The sequence below is a fragment of the Anabrus simplex genome, chromosome 1, assembly GCF_040414725.1.
Source record: "Anabrus simplex isolate iqAnaSimp1 chromosome 1, ASM4041472v1, whole genome shotgun sequence".
In the NCBI taxonomy this organism is placed as follows: Eukaryota; Metazoa; Arthropoda; class Insecta; order Orthoptera; family Tettigoniidae; genus Anabrus; species Anabrus simplex.
Genome location: NC_090265.1, coordinates 540918364 through 540939086, shown reverse-complemented (window position 1 = coordinate 540939086; position 20723 = coordinate 540918364). Strand labels below are relative to the sequence as shown.

The 20723-nt window shown below is 41.5% G+C and overlaps 1 protein-coding gene across 1 annotated transcript in view; it reads left to right on the top strand.

Annotated features, from left to right (window-relative positions):
* The window catches only part of prom (prominin), a 330972-nt gene that overhangs the window by 7023 nt on the left and 303226 nt on the right, over positions 1–20723 (top strand). The window contains exon 2 of the mRNA XM_067150593.2: positions 4854–4909. Coding sequence (XP_067006694.2) covers positions 4854–4909 — 56 coding nt within the window. The remainder of the gene's footprint in view (positions 1–4853; positions 4910–20723) is intronic.

Genomic DNA, 20723 nt, shown 5'->3' with positions numbered 1-20723 from the left:
GTTGGAAGGAAGCGGCCGTGGCCTTAATTAAGGTACAGCCCCAGCATTTGCCTGGTGTGAAAATGGGAAACCACGGAAAACCATCTTCAGGGTTGCCGACAGTGGGATTCGAACCCACTATCTCCCGGATGCAAGCTCACAGCCGCGTGCCTCTACGCGCACGGCCAACTCGCCCGGTGTTGGTAGTTAGGTGTATTTGGTATGAAGATGAGAGTGCTGGGATAACACCCAGTCCAAAATCAGAGGTATAAATCAGACGCGATTAAAATCCCCGATCCGGTCGGGAAACGAACCCAGGACTCTCTGAACCTACGGCCTCGAAGTTGACCATTTAGCCAAGGAGCCAGACGCCTGAAGAACTTGAATACTTATGTAATATTCGTAATCAGTGAAATTCAATTTAGGTTCCCTTCAGGGAACGTAATTTTCGGAATATACAGTACTAATAATAATGTCCGCCCCTGTGGTGTAGTGGTTAGTGTGATTAGCTGCCACCCCTGGAGGCCTGGATTCGATTCCCGGCTCTGCCACGAAATTTGAAAAGTGGTATGAGGACTGGAACGTGGTCCACTCAGCCTCGGGAGGTCAAATGAGTAAAGGGGGTTCGATTTCCTCCTCAGCCATGCTGGAAGTGGTTTTTCGTGGTTTCCCACTTCTCCTCCAGGCAAATGCCGGGATGGTACCTAACTTAAAGCCACGGACTCTTTCTTGTCCATCACTTCTAATCTTCCCACTCCCCTATAAGGCCCCTGATCAGCATAGCAGGCGAGGCCGCCTGGGCGAGGATGGTGGTCCTCCTTCTCAGTTGTATCCCCCATGATTCAAAGTCTCAACCTCCAGGACACTGCCCTTGAGGCAGTAGAGGTGGGATCCCTCGCTGAGTCCGAGGGAAAAACCAATCCTGGAGGGTAAACGGATTAGGAAAGAAAGAAAGAAAGAAAGAAAGAAAGAAAGAAAGAAAGATAAGAAGAAGAATCGGTCTCCGTACAGGTACACGTGGTACAATTTTGAATTCATTTGAGAAGTTAATTCATAACTACGGACACCTACCAGTCACGGAGATTTCATGGTCATAATTATCCGTAAGAGGTCATGTTAGATTTTATTTCAAGTGAGTTCTCACACACAATCGACACTTCATATCTCTTTGACTAGGAAACTAAACTTACCATTATGGTAATGATATCAAAGGCAAACATACTGAATCACTAGGGCTACCTCTGTTGAGAGAGTATAATTAATAATTAATTATTAATTTAAATTATTATTTCAGCCTGGAAAGTTATGCGTTAAGGTGACAGTAGATATGTTAATGTAGATCTCTCACATTTACATGTCTACCAACTGTGCCATCACAATATTGACTACAGTTAGACGAGTGCCTAACAAAGATACTGTAACTACGCAGCCAGTCACATGGGAATGGACCAAGGTGTCCTAGCATATCTTTCTTGTCTTTCATGTCAGAACTGTCCTGTTCTTTTACGGTCTAGAGAAGAACCCGTGCTGGGATCTCCCGGCACTAAAAGCCATACTCCATTTCATTTACGGCCTAGAGAGCATTAGATTTGAGAGAACTAAGACCATCTGTTTTCCTCATCTGGCATTAGCCGATAACCTCTGTCCTCGAGAAGTCGGACCTGGGAAATGGAATTAATAATATCGTTGCATCGTCCCTTACGATAACAAAGCTACTATCACTGAGCTACCAAGATAGGACCTGGGAGTTTATCCTATGTCACTATAAAGATTATCAGCTGTCCTCAGCATACCTTTCTATGTTGCTTCCAACAGTGCTCAAGTATTATCCTCGTGGACGTGGCACATATCGCACACCTAGATAAAAAATCAGAAATTTATGATTATTCCTTACTAAAGACGACGCATCAAGACAGTTTTAAAAGTACGCCTCTATGGATGGGGGACAGAATACATTATGATATCATCTACCTCTGCCTGCTGTCATTTCTTGATGGATACAGTACTTTTGCATCCATCTCTTGGCACAGGCCAGAGCTAAGTGTAGCTTCCACTGAAGTCCCAGTCTCATCCATGGCTGTGACTATATAGAAGCTGCTGGGGTATGGGTGGTGCTGATTAGTGACATTCAGAGCACAACCAGTGTGTCTGAGTGTCATGAAAGGTGTTGCTCATAGGGTTAGTTGTGCTACAATAGCACTGTCTGGCCCAGTGAAGAAAGCAATGGCAAACTACCTCACTCCTCATCTTGCCTAGTATGCCTCATCTTGGTACTGCCATTGGTTTTTGTGGTTTCCCTATAACTGCACAGCCTTTGGTGATGCTATTTGAGGATCCAACCAGCCTCTGGGCTGATGACCTAACAGACAGACATCATCTATCTGTTGTTAGAGGCGGCTTAAACGGTGACCTCCCTGGAACTCTCAACTTGGAAGCGCCGAATGCTACCACAGGGCGCCTCTGTACTGATTACTCATACTCTTACTGGTCTCCTTTTCACCTTTCCCAACTGACCTTTGTTGGTCAACCCTTGTTCGTTTTTGACCACAATATTAGGTTTGACGTTCGACCTTTTATGGTTCTTCCCTTTGTCGATGCTTTCCATCTTCTTTCTCTTTCTCTTGTGATTAGTGTTAATTACAGTTCCCCTTTGACCAGCAATTACCCCCACAACCACCATCGTACATGCAAGTAAATAGGGCTGGTAGCAGGTGTATCTTAGACTCAAAATGAACCAGAAAAAGAATTTAACTGGCAATATGAGCACATTTAGCTATAATTTTACTAACGCTAAATAGACAGAAAAATGTAGAGGAAATTCTGAATTATCTTCTGCAACTAAGTCTTTTATAGAGATCGTGATGTTTTTCTTTTTAAACATTATCCTCATGCCTGACCCAAAAAATTGATTTTGTATTGTAGGTATCGTATTGTATGAGGCCTTCGCGTTCCTCTGTGGTGGAGTGGTTAGTGTGATTAGCTGCCGACCCCGGAGGCTTGGGTTCGATTCCCGGCTCTGCCAACGAAATTTGAAAAGTGGCACGAGGGCTGGAACGGGGTCCACTCAGTCTCGGGAGGTCAACTGAGTAGAGGGGGTTAGATTCACTCCTCAGCCGTCCTTGAAGTGGTTTTTCATGGTTTCTCACTTCTCCTCCAGGCAAATGCCAGAATGGTACCTACATTAAGGCCACGGCCACTTAATTCCCTCTTCCTTGTCTAATTAAAATATTTATAAATGAATAACATAAAATAATCGTCTAACGCTTGGGCGTCAATTGAAATCTAATTAAAATATATGAATAAAAATTGAAATAATTAAAATAAAATAAATGAAAATCCACAGCCTATTTCCAGCCATTCGACCGGATCGGGATTGGAATGAATGGAGCCCCACCTAGCGGCGAGAATAGGAATTGTGCCGGCTACCGAAGACTGTCCCACTCCTCTCGGGCAATGATTATTGAATGACAGATGAAATGATACTGGAGAGTGTTGCTGGAATGAAATATGACAGGGAAAACCGTAGTACCCGCAGAAAAACCTGCCCCGCCTCCACTTTGTCCAGCACAAATCTCACATGGAGTGACCGGAATTTAAACCACAGAACCCAGCGGTGGGAGGCCGAAGAGCTGCCGCCTGAGCCACGGAGGCATAAAATAAAATAATTGAAATAAAATGAATTAATACAAATAATTAATCGAAATGTCCGTAGTATGAGCGCCAAAGTTCGCCAGAAAGGATCCCTCGAATTTTGATAAAGCATGATCATTCTCTCTCCCAGGGCGTGTACATAAAGCTGCGTACTAGTACATCTACTTCAGGCCTTACCTAACCTTCTGAAAACGACTATATAGGTAGGATTGCACCTAGGCTCATCAATAAACCACTGATTCTAAATAACAAAAACAGTGGGAAACTAAAAGCGAGGACCAAGCTACCATTTGCAGTCAGTCCGTTTAACAAAGTACACATACAGTATATATAGATAAATACCCTCCACTATGTCTGTGCATCAACACAACTTCCATGTTCTTATAATTGGCACTTGTTATATCACACAGATAATGTACCTTTATAATACTCTGTTTACTGACTCTAACACTTGGTTTAAAGATACATTCACTCAAGCAACAAACGCTTGTTGTTCCAGAACATAAATAATGGAAAGTCTGAAATACAGCAGCCCATAGCTCTCACCAACATATAAGATACCAAGCCACCACAAGTGATAAAATACCAAGTGTCTAAGCACTCCACAGTTTGTAGGTCAGGACCACACATCACATTCCATAAAATTTCACGTCAACCACGTTCCGCACAAGTTTTCAGGCAAGTCGTGTTTCACCAAAATTTGAAGTCAAGTCCTCCGCTGTTTTCACACATGCCTATATAGACCTTAGCTTCCCCCTACTCTTTCATGATACGTCTAGATTGATGCTGGTCATCTAATCACGAGTGGAAGTTCCTCTTGTCATTCCAAGACCATGCCCCGAACCACTTCCAGATCCCAAGATAATAACAGCATCAACAGACTCTGAGTTGTTCAACATGAATCATACAAAGTTTCGGAGTTGTAAATAGCACTGTTTTCTCATGCGTTTGTACAAAATATTACTCATATCACATATGGAGACCTTCCAGCTTAAAATATTAAGAATAAATATAGAAATGAAATAATAAGTGTATAATAATAATAATAATAATAATAATAATAATAATAATAATAATAATAATAATAATAATAATATCCCCTACTTCTGAATACAGTGTGAGGGTGTGATATATGTACTATCACATATTGTAAATGAGGACTTACATGAACGAAGGGATTGATCTTGTCATATATTCGACTCAGTGTGCTCACTTTGTTTCAGAACTGCTGCGCGACGCGTTATGGAACCGTCTGTCCATAGTGAGCCTGATTACACAGGTAAGTGCCCATCGACAACTTAGTGTTCAAACTATATTTATTTCATAACATATTACACATATTATTTTAGTTTGATTTGCAATGATATCTGCTTGGGTGAAGATTATAATTAAGGAATTTACATAAAAGCGTGAAAAGATGAGTTTAGAGAATTCAAGCTCTACTTAAAAATTTCAAGGGATAGGAAAACCATTAGTAAAATGTAAACTTCCTTCCTTGTCCTGAGGTGGCACAGCTCTTTTCAGGCACACCCGCATGGAAGTGAGATGCATGTACCGTTTTAATTACGTACCAGCCGCCATGCCATCTTAAATATCCGACAGTACCAGGAATCAAACCCAAGCCTCCGACGATGGCAGATAATAGCTCTAACTGCTGCACTATGGAGGCGGACATATTAATAGCTGTATTAGCAAGACGTTTTAGATTTATCGTATTACACATCGCACTCAATAGATATTACTCATATTACAAAGGTCATTCAAGCAATGAATACTTCATACAAGCACTAATTTTGTTACACTCTACAAAACAACAGACTAATAACGTTACACAGTACTTCCGCAAACTAAAATTTTATCACAATCGGGAGCTTTTTTTTTTTTTTTACTAAAAAGTGTACTTATTTTCTATTCAGACTGATGAACTTCTCCGTGGAGTACAGTAAGACCATATCCAAATAAGATTTCTAAAACAAGCATACAACTGGAAGAAGTGCTTCACAAGTAACTTTAAAGAGATTTTAAAGAAAATAGAAATGATGTCAAAAACACGTACTGCATTTTTCAATGTAGATCTTCGTGGTTTCCATGTTAGCAAATGATTATACAAAGTGCGTACGACCGAACGGTTTAGCTGCGTGGTTTTTTTCACGTAACTGCGAGCTTACATTCTGGATATAGTGGGTTCGAATCCCACTGTCTGCAGCCCTGAAGGTGATGTTCTATTTCCACGCTAGGTAAATGTTGGGGTTGTACCTTCATTAAGGCCACCGTCGCTTTCTTGTCAAACATACCCCTGTGCTACCCATCGTCACCATAAGGCGGTGTTGTGGGTATTGTTTAGAAAGATAAACATAAGAGCCCCCAGAACAGAAACAGCTGTACAAGATAATGGAGAATTTCCCCCAGATTTCTCTGTCAATACAGGGTGAACTCGAACTCCACCGACAATCTTCCGGGACGTTGTTCGGGGATACCTTCTGAGTATATTGGTGTAAGGGACCCGTGGTCTCCGGTAGCTCATTACAGAACAATAATATAATATCATTTTTTATGATTGATTCGGCTTGTTACCACAATCACCTTTGTTTCTGTTAAAATACCTTCACAAAAGTGCAAAAGCCTTTAATATGCAATAACCAAAACGTACATCACAAAACACAGACTAATGCAACAACCCTAAGACGAAACACGTACACTTTTATCACAGTGTGTTCAATCGGTTCTGTCAAAGAACTGTACTGTAGAGTACAGTACGTAACAAATGCAGAATTGTCCCTTTATATGTATTGTTCAGAATGTTGTCCACCATGATCACGGCATCGTTGACTTCCGGTACTGAACTCCTGCGGGACAAAATTCCGAAACCCCGTCATCTGTCAAGAACTAGCATTTATTATTTTCATTGCAATAAAGATAAAAACTAACTGGGACAACAAACCAAACGAAATACAATTACTCGGTAGCGAGCCACCGAACACCACGGGTCCCTTATACCAGTACTCAAAAGGTATCCCTGAACAACCTCCGAACGTTTGTGGATAGAGTTCGGATCCACCATGAATAGTGCTAGTAAAATTCATATAAACTATTTTTACTGTTGTGTCATAAAACAGAGAGGAAATGCATAGGAAATGTGGTAGCCTTTACCTTCCAGTCCTCCAAGGGCCTTTTGAGATATGTCTTACTTCCATTAATCTTGATGTCGATGTTCTCTGTCTCTCTGAAAATTCCCTCTGAGTAAATGTCGGCCAACAATAGGGACAACATACAACGCAGTCGTATGTCACTTCATTCATATGCTCTACAACTCTGATTTGCGCTGTCTGTTGTTATCGTTGTACAGTCGCTTCTAGTTCATGTCATCATCCACCAAGATCTAGGTTGAAATCCAGAGGAAGTTTCCTCACTTCAACTTGAGCGTTAACTATGCCTCCGCAAACTGTGGACTGCTGAATGTGACCAACTTCAAATGTGGATGAAACCTGCTGAATGTTTACCTGATGGACGTACTTTAGACTGGTTAACGTGGAGATCATTGAACAGACTACAAGCAGGTGTTCGTAAATCCAGGGACAACATTGTCAAACGGAGCTACTCCAAAGAACCAACACAATGTGACTGTGGAGAATAACAGACAATGAGTCATCTGTGCCAATGCCCACTCTGTCCTGAGTTATGCAATGATGGAGAGTTATTGAAGGGTGGGTCCGGCTCCATGGCTAAATGGTTAGCATGCTGGCCTTTGGCCACAGGGGGTCCCGGGTTCGATTCCCGGCAGGGTCGGGAATTTTAACGTTAATTGGTTAATTTCACTGCAATGGGGTATGTCGTCTTCATTATAATTTCACCCTCATCATGACACGCAGGTGGCCTACGGGTGTCATATCGAAAGACCTGCATCTGGCGAGCCGAGCTTGTCCTCTTAACACTCCCGGCACTAAAAGCCATACGCCATTTCATTTTCACTGAAGGCTGAAAAATATAGATTCTGAGCGAATATTATTTTTCTCCCACTGGATATAAAATTACTTAATTGTTTTTTTCTAATATTCCATTATTTTATACAATATCATGCTAAGAGCTTCTGACTCGAGTAAATAAATAAATATGCACACTAAAACTTTTCCAGCAGGTCTCGCTTAGCATAGAACTATTTACCTTCTAAGTACAAATATTTACCTGTGAAGAAACAAAATTTGCACAAAGAACGCACTTTCAAGTGAACACAAAATAATAATGAATCCTTACAATTTCCACCTCCTCTAATCCTCAGCATTACTCAGGTTTCATGCGTGTAGGCGAACTACTTGGTTGTTATCCATGACTAATACTGAGAACTTGTAGGAGATTACCAGATTCACTTAACGATACAAGTTGTGCCAGTCTAATGAGCAACAGAAACACATTACTGCTTCCGGAGATCCATCCTGTCGGAATTACGGCAATTTCCTGCAGAGAATACGAATGTCAGCAATTTATTACTTGGTGAGTTGAATGTCCAAGATGCACTAGCTCCCTGCTAATTAGTTCTTAACATCAGTTCTTAAGAAAAGTTGCCAACATCTCTCTCCGTATATTAAACCTGACCGCACTCCAGTAAAACTGAAGTACAGGAGATTACAGTATAGGTAGAGAGGCAAGATTTCACGATCCAAATGGAAAATGCAAATCAAGATCTAGTTTTACGTGACGGTTGATATCGTGTTCATAGCCACGCGAACTCCATCCTGACTATTAAGACATGACTTTTCGTTTCCAAAATTCCACATATAATGGCGGGGATTCGACTGACTGACTTTGTGAAATGCTAGTGATTATGCCACACATCTAAACGGGTATGATCTCGGCTCTAGTGAAGTTAGATGTATTTCTTAAACGAGGAAAAGTATGTACATAGCTCTAAACCAATGGCGTATGGCGTATAAGGTCACAGGGTCACGTGCCCTCCCAATAAACATTAATCTTATAATTTTTACTTCTCAACACATTATATACAGGAGGATACGGGCTTTATGTTCATAAGGAAGGTGACTATTACTGCCTAACTGCGAAAACTGGCTTCAGGATAGAGCGTAAAATCGTATGTATCAGCTCCCGGTCACAACCCCTATGTGACCGTAAAAAAGACGTGTAAAGTACATGGTCTCCAAACGTTGCCGCTGGCTATGTTTCTTGCGGAAGAGGCCTGTTTGTAATGAGAGAGCCTCGATCGGTCACAAGCAAACTGTGACCGAAAAGGATAGCGAGTAGCTCTCTCAAAAAGAAAGAAAGGAAAAAGAAAAGAAAGCTCCACAGTTCACTGACTTGTATTTATGAATGTGCTTTTTGCTGAAAATAATACTTCAACGATACGAATGATGTTAGATAGAATGAAGGTATTTTTGAGAAGTACAATGACAACAAAGAGGTAAAAATGCGCAGGTTATGATCGAGAAATTTGCTACAGTTAAAAGAACGAACGGTGGATCTGATATAGGAAATGGTAAGGTAAACTTAGGTGTGTTTTGGCATATTTATTGTCTTTATCTGTTTATACTTGCATGTGTCAATATGTGTGAGTATTTTAGACTTGCAGTATACTATCCATGTCTGTATTTAAACCATAACGTGCCCCTCCTATACGACATTTCACGAGCCGCCACTACTATAAACGTAGAGGTTGTCACTAGTAAAATGAATTGTTTCGTGACCATCTGTTAAATTCACCTCGCTAGACTGTTCAGCTAAAATTATGGATACATTATTAAAAACAGGAAGCTGAAATTGACACATTGGTCACAAGATGATGAAGTATCAGAAGAACATCATAAAATTTAGGATTAGGTATCATTATTATTGTTACCGTGGTTTGGTGGATCAGCAGAGGTGAAAGAAGGTGCCGGGATGAATGGGTCTAACTACAGAGTCAAAGTTAATTAAAAATGTTAACAAAGGTTATATTTTTTTGTAAAAATTTCAACAAGTAACAAAATCACAGTTACTAGTAGCAAAAGTCAAATCTAGTTCTGACAAGATAGTTGGTATAAACAGAACTTGTGCGTAAACTCCTCACTTAACTATTCCTGAGCTTCGACCTTATTTCTATAAAGATCACCATATTATGCAAGGGCAGAACACCCTTCACTACATGGAGCACTAGCTCCGTGAACTACAAAGTCAAGCCTCCTAGAGGCACTTTTACAATACTAGAAAAGAGCAGACCTGCTCTCAGTTTTTCAAGCCTAGTCAAGGCAACATCAAAATTGTCTTACACTTTCTGGCCTTCCATGGCCCAGCTTACAAATTGAAATAGGGTTATCTCGTTCCCAACCTAAAAAATGAAATGTCGTATGGATTTTAGTGCCGGGATATCCCAGGACGGGTTCGGCTCGCCAGGTGCAGGTCTTTCTATTTGATTCCCATAGGCGACCTGCGCGTCGTGATGAGGATGAAATGATGATGAAGACAAAACATACACCCAGCCCCCGTGCCGTAGGAATTAACCAATTAAGGTGAAAATCCCCGACCCGGCCGGGAATCGAACCCGGGACCCTCTGAACAGAAAGCCAGTACGCTGACCGTTCAGCCAACGAGTCGGACTACCCAACCTACAGGGCCTTCGAGTAAAAGAAATAACCGTTAAATAAATGGCCCAAACAAAAGGAAGGAGGCGGATACTTGCACTGCTCTATATAGCTTCTTAAAACCTAACAGACACAAGGCCGATGAAACAGGGGCTAATCCCAACCTATGAAGGTGACTCGTACAAGAATAATTTAAGACATAATGGAAAGGAAGAAATGAAGTTATCAAAACGTCTTCACCTCAAACCAATATAAAGGTGAGCTCGAGAGGACAAATCACTCTCTATCCCCGAATTACAGTTACAGATTTTATGAAGTTTTTACATCAAACGGCAGAAAATTACATGTGTGAAAGATAGGTTACATTGTAAAGGATTTGGACCTTCCCCGCGGGTTAAACTGCTGAGCTAGCAAGAAATAAAGATGTATAGCGGCCATTACCTTACTGAAGACCTGCTGCCAGATGAAAGAGGCACCTCCCGCCTCCTGCTACACGTCCATACACTAGGTTAGATGTTAATCAAGTGGCCATGCGACGTGAAAATCAGTAGTTTATAAACCCTCGGGGAAAGTTCGAGACCTTTCATGAAAAATCAAGCCACACCCTCTTACTTTATTGGTCAGTCTTGAAGGTACACTCAAAGTCGAAGAAATACATGATTGGTGGGAAATTAATTACAGAAATTCGGGATTGGCTAAATTCAAAACTGGCGGAAAGAAAAGATAAACATTGCCAACCCACAAACGAATGAACGAAATTTAGTAAAGCAAAAACTTATGAGTACAAAATTTCTTCAAAAAGTTCCTTCACTTCGCACCAGGGTGTATGATCATAGCTTTTTAGCAGAGACATCTATGAGAGAATGTTCACATTTCATGCCAAACGGGAAACAAAACAAGTAGAAATGTACACAGTTCAGTTCAGGAAACTTCACCAGAACAAAAAAAGTTAGTGGCGCCATCTTCAGAGAAAATTTATAAGTTAGTCCAGTTTTAAGTTCAGAGTTTCTCCTGTAGAGGAGGTTTTATTGGCGCAAGATTTAAACGTGCGGCGTAGAGGTGTACCTTCTGGTACTATTATTATTATTATTATTATTATTATTATTATTATTATTATTATTATTATTATTATTATTATTATTATTATGCCTAGATCAACGTCGGGTAAGATGTAATGCTATCAGTGCACTCCCGGTATGAGCTAAATCAATTATTTTACTTTTATTTATTTCCCTCGGTCTCCTCCTTGTCAAAGCCAAAGATGGGACTGGCACAGATCAATGAAAAACAAGCGTGAGGTGGTGGTGGTGGTGGTGATTATTTTTTAAGAGGAAGCACAACTAAGTAACCATCCTCTATATAACATTACTCAGAGAGAAAAAATGGAAGGGGCCCGACACTTCGTAAAATGAAGGTATCGGCCAGAGGAAGACAAGGCCACGAAGCAACAAAATTAAATTCTTTCAAGGTCCACCTATTCAATATAATGACGTTTTATTGTGATTTAATCACATGTCAAATAGTCAAATGGTACTAGTTTCGGCATCTATGTGCCATCATCAGCCGGCTCCGTCTATGTAACAACACGTTTACATGCTGCTCAAGGTTCAAATTGAAGTGGGAATTCATCTCTAAATACATCACGATCTTACATGATCAAAGTAAACTTCCCTGGAACCACCTAATATCTAAAGGAACAAATGTCATTCACATAGACAGCATACAACTGTAAAAATTCACTTATCCCGGATGCACACAGACTGAATTATGTAACGAACAGCCGGAATTTTAAGAATTTTATATCACACCAATTGTATCATAATTTTATCGTATTTCATGTATCACCACATTAATTGTATGTTATTTTATAATGTGTTAAAATGTGTTTTAGATGTTTTAGGAATATATATCTTGTTTTAATTTGTACTCAAGGCTGATGATGGCACATAGATGCCGAAACTAGTACCATTTGACTATTTGACATGTGATTAAATCACAATAAAACGTCATTGTATTGAACAGGTGGACCTTGAAAGAATTTAATTTTGTTGTAATCCCACTTCAATACGGAACCAATGAAATTCATAACTATAATGCCACGAAGGGCATGAAAATGAAAGACTTCCTAGGCCTCCATACGTAATACCGTCGGGGTCTGAAAAGAACAAAATTAACCAAGGGAAGTCGGATAGGATAGATGAAAGTGAGGAGCCTGGCACAAATAAGTGGAAGCAATGCCAGGACTCAGCTGAAGGCACCGCGGTCGCCAACCCACGCTCCAAAGTTCAGAGCCCCTGGGGCCCCTTTTAATCGCCTCTTACGACAGGCAGGGAATACCGTGGGTGTTATTCTGCCTCAACTACTACTACTACTCAAGTTTTCACTCCTCTCCTAAAGGGGGAGGCGGGCCACCTAGTAAGGAACACCTACTCTTTGGCCAGGAGAGTTGTGGAGTTTCTGGCCAACTAATACTCACAAGTTTTCAATCTGTAACGCCGTCTCTCAGGCCAGGGAGATTTCGTACGGAGAAGAAGATGTGCGGAGAAGGTGAGAGGGTTGGCGGCCGTGGTCTATACTAGGAACTGTCCCGGCATTCATCCTAGTGTAGGAGAATGGAAAACCACGGATAACCATTCTCAGGACAGCCGACGATGCGATCTAGCCCCTCTCCCTCTGCCGTATACAGAGACGTAAGAGACGCGGCAGAGCCACAGCCACCCTTCCTCTGGTCGGTTGGTCGGTAGGAGTGCAGAGCCGTTGAACCACGGACCAGCCGTGGCCACCTATAGGCCGAAGCCCTCTCTGCAACCGCCCTACTAGCCAGTTTTCGAAGACATAGTGCACTCCATCTAATAGGAGATCGGTCTAGGCAAGTATTGTATTCGTCGATGATTCAGCTTGGCAAATTATGAAAAATTTTCACCCTGAACCAATGCCACAATTCTGACTCGCTCAGCTGGGAAATATGCATTGTACATAAAACGTAAACACTAGCAGAGCTCGTACTGCAATGTATACCGGCCCCGTGAAACTCTAATAAGGCTTTAGCTAGTTTCGTATAGTTCATGTCATTCTTGTCAGATCGCACTGGAGGTCGTTCACAGCGTGTACATAGTGATAGACATGTTCTATAGATAGCAGGCAAATAGGCACGAAATAATAGATTTTAATAACGAGAGGCTGTTTCACTCGAGATTATTTCAAAGTCTAACCTCAATCAGTGGGACCTTCTGACAAAAACTTAGTCATATCATGTCAAGTATTGTGGAGATTATGCTGTTGGATTGCATTGAATCCATCTTTGACCAATCGATTGACTTTGTTCGAATTCACTCATACTGATTTTACGCAAATGTTCCCATGATGATGTTTGTATTGCTTTCAAAGACCACGGCCGACTGGATCCCTCGCTGCGCTCCTTATACCAGTCTTGACATTCGCTTGTGAAGCCCAGAATAAGGCTGTAATTGGAAAGTTTCACCATAATGCCGCTGGAGCGCTGGCCTCCTAGTCACTGACAGGAAGCCGTATATCGCAACTTGCCGCATTTCCAGTTTTATTTATATTGTTTTGCTGTCGTAAATGTTGGCAATGTGTTCGCAATAAGGTGGTTGTTGGCTTCATAATTTGAGCCGATAGTTATGCGCTACTGAGTTTAATTTTTTATTGTGTAGTGTGGTGATTCTATTTTTTATAATGTTTACACAACTCTTGGAATTTGTGACATTATTGTTTGCCTTTTTGTACTTCGAGCATAAATTCTCTGCAAACAAGAACAAAGGTAATGAGTGGCTCAAAGTGTTTTCTCGCTGTAATTTCATCCTAAACAATAATTTTAATTTATGTGCTAATTCTTTTCTCTTTTTTTATGTGTAGTAATTTGCTTATCTTTAACTCTATTTGGAAATATTCGAATATGAATTACTGTGTGCATTTTTTGTATTTCGAACAGGATAAAAAGGGCAAAGGGACACTATCATTTCACGAATTCTCTGCAGACCAGGACAAAAGTTCGGAGTGGCTCAAAGCAGTTAGCACTTTCATCTTAGTTTTTTTTTTACCGATCTCGATAGCTGCAGTCGCTTAAGTACGGCCAGTATCCATTAATCGGGAGATAGTGGGTTCGAGCCCCACTGTCGGCAGCCCTGAAGTTGGTTTTCCGTGGTTTCCCATTTTCACGCCAGGCAAATGCCGGGGTTGTACCTTAATTAAGGCCACGGCCGCTTCCTTCCACTTCCTAGGCCTTCCCTATCCCATCGTCGCCATAAGACATATCTGTGTCGGTGCGACGTAAAGCAAATAGCAAAAAAAAAAGAAAGAGGATGGCTGAGGTGGGAATCCATACCCCTCTCTCTCTCTCTCTCTCTCTCTCTCTCTCTCTCTCTACTCAGTTGACCTACCAAGGCTGAGTGGACCCCATTCCAGCCCTCGTACCACTTTTGAAATTTCGTGGCAGGGCCGGGAATCGAACCCTGGCCTTGGGGGGGGGGGCAGTTGAACAAGCTAATCGGGTATTTTACCCCTAAATTTTCTTTCGTTGAATAATCCTTTAGGCGGAGTGGTATTTGCCATATGACAGCAACACAAGACATTTTCATACAAGATAATTTGAACTTTAAAATTTAAACACTGACAAGTAAGAACCATTACTGTTATGACGATAAAGCCAACGTATGAAGTGTTGTTATCTGAGCAATGAACAGTTTACAATGTATTTACTCAAAATACTCTTCTCTCACTGAATTTAACATTATTATTATTATTATTCTTTTTCTTGCTATCCATCTCTCCGCAGTTTCATTTCACGTTATTTTGGCAAATATTATCGAAAGTAATCTTTAAGATGAATCATTTTAACAGTATTAACCTATGTAACATTCTCCATAACTCTAAATTACGATAAATCGGCAATGAAAGTCAATATATTTTCCATAAAGAAGTATGCATTTCTACCGCAAATAGATAGGCCGCCAGCGCCACGTGTCGAGCTGTGTAACTGCTCCGAAGACAGTGCGTGGATCCGATAGTCAAGGCCGGGTCAAGTATTGTGGAGATAATGCTGTTGGATTGTACTGAATCCATCTTCGACCAATCGATTGACTTTGTTCCAATTCACTCATATTAATTTTACGCAAATGTTCCCATGATGCTGTTTGTACTGCCTTGGTTGCGTTCATGTGCCCATGTGACATCTGAAATTGGAAAACTGTTTTTATTTGCTTCTGGACCTGTTTCATTAAAAATTCTCATGGAAAGGGAGAACATCTGTATGATGTCCGGGTGGGATTTCCGTCCCAAGATGAATGTCAGCATTGCTGCCCAAGTCCTCAGTAACTCTCTTGCATAGTGCAGTTCGAACAGCTTAGCTCCTATTCCTCACGGAAATTGAAACGTAGTAGTTATAGATAATTACTCCTGGCTATCAATATTTAGTGTGTAGTGTCTTTCATTATGTTTTTAGGCCTCTTGCCGTCGGATGGTCAGCGGGCAGGATGATGATGATAATAATAATAATAAATATAATAATAATGTCCCTTTTGCTAATCTAGCCCGCCTGGTGGCCATGATCGTTAAGGCGTTGAAGTCTAAACGGTCTGACACCGTGGTTATCCGGTTCGAGTCCCGTTGGTCAAAAACGTTTTCACTATCAGAATATTGTCCGGCAGGGTAGAGGAGGTGGTGGTATACAATTTCTAATCACTAGATTGCGTGCCAAAAGCCTGGATTAAATTCCATACCTCTCCGCAGCGCTCATATGGAGTGAGAGCATAGGACCCTCTTGATGGTGATTCGTCCGTCGGACGGACGACGTAAAGCCTTGAGCAGACCCCTTGGTGCTGTTCGAGAAGAGTAGGCTATGTGCCGGCACCGGGTTTCACCCTCTCCCTTCCTATTAACATATATCACGTCATTCATTTTATCTCATTAACTCCTCTGATGGGGTTGACGTCAGGAAGGGCGTCCGGTCATAAAAACCCGCCACAACAGATTCATCTCACCTCATACTCGAACCCGTAGAGAAGGGTTGGGCAAACACAACACCAAGCTGTGCGCTTAGAAGCGCACAACTGTGAGCTTCCATTCGGGAGATACCTCAAAGTCAGCAGCCCTGAAGATGGTCTTCCGTGGTTTTCCATTTTCACACCAGGCAAATGTTGGGGTTGTGCCTTAATTAAGGCCATGGCCCCTTCCTTCCCACTCCTATCTCCTTTCCTATCGTCACCATAAGACCTATCTATGTCGATGCAACGTAAAACCAACTTTAATAATAATAATAGTAATAATATGGCCTCGCCTAGTGTGTGCAGGAAATTTGATTCGGCAGCACTTAGGCTGCCTGTGTATCAATTTCGACTTTCCCTCTAACACGTGGTAAAGAAATCGCAGCTCTGGCAGTGTTTCAAAAATGTTGACGGGAAAACACCAAATGTATCACCAGAAATCTTTTACATGTCGACACCTCCCGGCATGGAGTGCCGAAAGGCCTTTCTCTGCCCCTTAAACAATCTGACTGCTTCTGAGAAATTTGAGCCCATAATTTCTAAATCCAGCGGTCAACACTACCATTGTCCGGCTCCATGGCTAAATGGTTAGAGTGCTGGCCGTTGGTCCACAGGGTCCCGGATTCGATTCCCAGTCGTGTCGGGGATTTTAACCTTAATTGGTTAATTCCAATGGCTCGAGGACTGGGTGTGTGTGCCGTCTTAAGCACTGCAACTCATCATAGGTAGGGCCCCATCTTCATAGACGCGCAGGTCACCTACAGTACGTCAAATCGAAAGACCTTCACCAGGCCTCTCTGGAGACCTCACGCCCTTATATTATAATAATAATAATAATTATTATTATTATTATTATTATTATTATTATTATTATTATTATTATTATTATTATTATTATTATTATTATTATTATTATTATTATTATTATTATTATTATTATTATTATTATTATTATTATTATTATTATTATTATTATTATTGTACCGGGCGGTACACCTCCGCTCCGCTAATTCAAACATTGCGCCAATTGAAACTCCTCTACTGGAGGAAGCCTGAACTTTAACTACAGTGTTAATTCCCTAGTTTCTCAGAAGATGTCCCTATTTGTAAATTTTGAAGTGTTCTGAACGGTGTCGTTTTCGATGTATTTTTGTTTTGCCTGTAGTAAAAAGTGTGAACATTCTCTTCTAGATGGCACTACTGAAGGACTACAATTATGCACCCTAGTGCGAAGTGAAAGAACTGTGTTTTTGGAGAAATTTTGTGTTCATAAGTTTGTTCTTTGTTAAATTTCTTTCAGTCATTGTTTAGGTTGGCTGTATAACCCTTCACTTTCCGCCAGTTTTGAATTCGACCAATGAGTAATTTCTGTAATTAATTTTCCACCAATCCTGGTTTTCTTCTTCACTTCTGACATGTAATCTTTTGGTCGTCCAATAAAAGGCTTGTGGGCGGGTGTTCTCATTCCTGAAAGGTCTCGAATGTTCCGCGAAGGTATATAAACTGCTGATTTTCGGGTCTCTGCGCCACTTCAGTAACATCTATCAGTGTGTAAATTATGTAGCAGGGGGCGGGAAGCGCCTCTTTCTTCGGGCAGCAGTTCAACCACCAGGTAATGGCCGTCTTATAACTTCTTTCTTGCTAGCTCAGCAGTTTAACCCTCGGGGCGGGTTCGAAACTTTTTTCATGTAACTTCCATTTGAAGTGTAAAAGACTCTTGGTATCAATTCTATCTCCTTAAACTACAAATTGGGATAGAGAGTGGCTACCCTCTCGAGCTCCCTTTCATATTGTTCTTGAGGTGACTACGTTTTCTCAACCTTTTTTCTTCGTTTCGAAATATAATAAGTTGTCCTATCGGGTCACCTCTTTAATATGGGATTAGCCCTTGCATTAACGGCCTAGTGCCAAGTAGGTTTTAAACAAAATGTATTAGGAGTGCAGTTTCGCCTCCTCTCAAGTTGGTATTTTTGGAGGCCATGTAATTGTCCTGGTTCTTCACTGAATAGGCCTCAGTAGGTTGGGTATTTTTTACCCCTGTGTTATTGTAATTGGAGGACAGCTTAAAGGTGGAGTTCGGTGTGGCCTTTGATAGGCTTGAATTTTGAGAGCGGGTTTGCTCTTTCTTAAAAGTTGATTTTGTGTGCCTCGAGGATTCTTTGTTAGGTAATTGGGAGCAAGTGCTCCTGGGCATGATTGGGGTTGTCTGCCCCTTTGTCGAATCTTGTATTTGGGTAAAGTTGGGCTTGCTGCTCAAGAATTGTATGTCTGGCTCTCGGAGCCCAAATCCTGTAACACTGTAATTGAACATTCTCGATTTGTTGTTAGGCTACTGAGTACCTGTTATATTTGTTATTTCTTGATCTTGAAAAGAAAAATATAACCTTGTTAAATTTTAAAATTAACTTTAATTTCGTAGATTGAGTCCTATTCATCCCAGCACCTTCTTTCACCTCTAACTACCACGGATAACTCCGTAACAATTATTATTATTATTATTATTATTATTATTATTATTATTATTATTATTATTATTATTATTATTATTATTATTATTATTATTATTATTATAATTTCTCATCATAGGGAGCTAGCTCGTGATGAGGTTGGCTATGTTTGGAGCGATTACTGGACATAGACGAATTCCAGCAGCAATTTCTTTGCCTCGAGTAGCTTATTCTGTCAGCTTGTATAGGACCCCTGCAAAGTATTGTGTTGGGACATATATTGGTGTCAGTAAATAAAGCAAGCGCCACTGCTTCCTCTTTTATAAAATATTATATTTTGTAATTTTAGCACATAATTGAATACGTCAATGTCCTCATCGCATGATCCGACACGAGGACGGTATCGCGTACTTGAAAAATTAATCACTCTCGTCCGTTACAGTAGACAGGATCCTGGGGGGTTTGAAGAGGCAAATGACTAACGACAGACTTTTATTACTTGAACCATCCAGATCATTTATTAACAGGACGTGGGAGCAACGCCCAAGTCTCGATGAGGAGAAGCCGAGAACATGGGCAGTTGAAAGTTGTGAATCACCGACTGGATATTTCTAGACATAACTCTATAAATATATGACTGTCTAGGAAGAATGTATCGAGAAGGATTATCAAATGCTTTAAAATATAGGATACTTTAGGAAATGTAGGACATCGGGAAAGTATACACTGAAAACAAACATTTATAGAAACAGTTAACATTTAAAGCACGCTATTCTCGCTTTACTAATGAGGAACTCGCCATATTTGCGATGAGAGTTCAAGACGCTGTCGTGCTTCTGGGAAAAGAAGGGGAGGGAGGGGAAGTGGGGTGTATGGTGGAGACAGAGATAATGCTCCGCACGTATGCAACAAGTTTCCTCGTTCGACTCGCATAAGATTGTCATAGGCAATATCCACAGTCCGTATATTAAACAGCCGTATGTGCACACACAGTACGAGAACACACTCTAATTAAGACAAACTCGTGTTAGTCAAGGAATACAACAGATCGTTTATCATCTCGTCTGTTGGTCGCAGTAACGTTCTTTATTATTTAACATGCTCGAAGACGCAACGCAGCCGGCCCACGATTGTGTATTCCTTCACTCACGACATTGCAAATGGAATGAATTACTGAGAAAAGGAAACAATATGCCCAATGGTTTGATTACAGTAGATGATCAATATGCCCCCCTCCTACTTCGATGTACAGTTTCACAACGGTGTAGTAGCGACCTTTTGACTCTGTTGAGGATGTGTAGCGTGTCACGTATTACCTCTGTCTTCCACTTCCTTTGCCTTCCCTTCCCTTCCCTTCCCTTCCCTTCCCTTCCCTTCCCTTCCCTTCCCTTCCCTTCCCTTCCCTTCCCTTCCCTCCGTCCTCTAACTCACAGCAACAGGCAGTGGCTGGCTCTCTGGCATAACACATACGGCGAGTTCGTCAGTTTGAATCGCGCGCCTGTAAGTAACAAAGAAACCTCATTTTCTCTTCTTCTTCCTCTTCTTCTTCTTCTTCTTTACCTGTTTACCCTCCAGGCTCGGTTTTTCCCTCGGACTCAGCGAGGGATCCCACCTCTACCACCTCAAGGGCAGTGTCCTGGAGCTTCAGACTCTGGGTCGGGGGATACAACAGGGGAGGATGATCAGTACCTCGCCCAGGCGGCCTCACCTGCTATGGTGAACAGGGGTCTTGCGGAGGGATGATAAGATTGGAAGAGATAGACAAGGAAGAGGGAAGGAAGCGGCCGTGGCTTTAAGTTAGGTACCATCCCGGCATTTTCCTGGAGGAGAAGTGGGAAACCACGGAAAACCACTTCCAGGGTAGCTGAGGTGGGAATCGAACCCACCTCTACTCAGTTGACCTCCCGAGGCTGAGTGTACCCCGTTCCAGCCCTCGTACCACTTTTCAAATTTCGTGGCAGAGCCGGGAATCGAACCCGGACCTCCGGGGGTGGCAGCTAATCACACTAACCACTACACGACAGAGGCGGACCCCAAGTTTCAAGTGTTAAAAATTGGACTGTTCTGAATATGTGTCG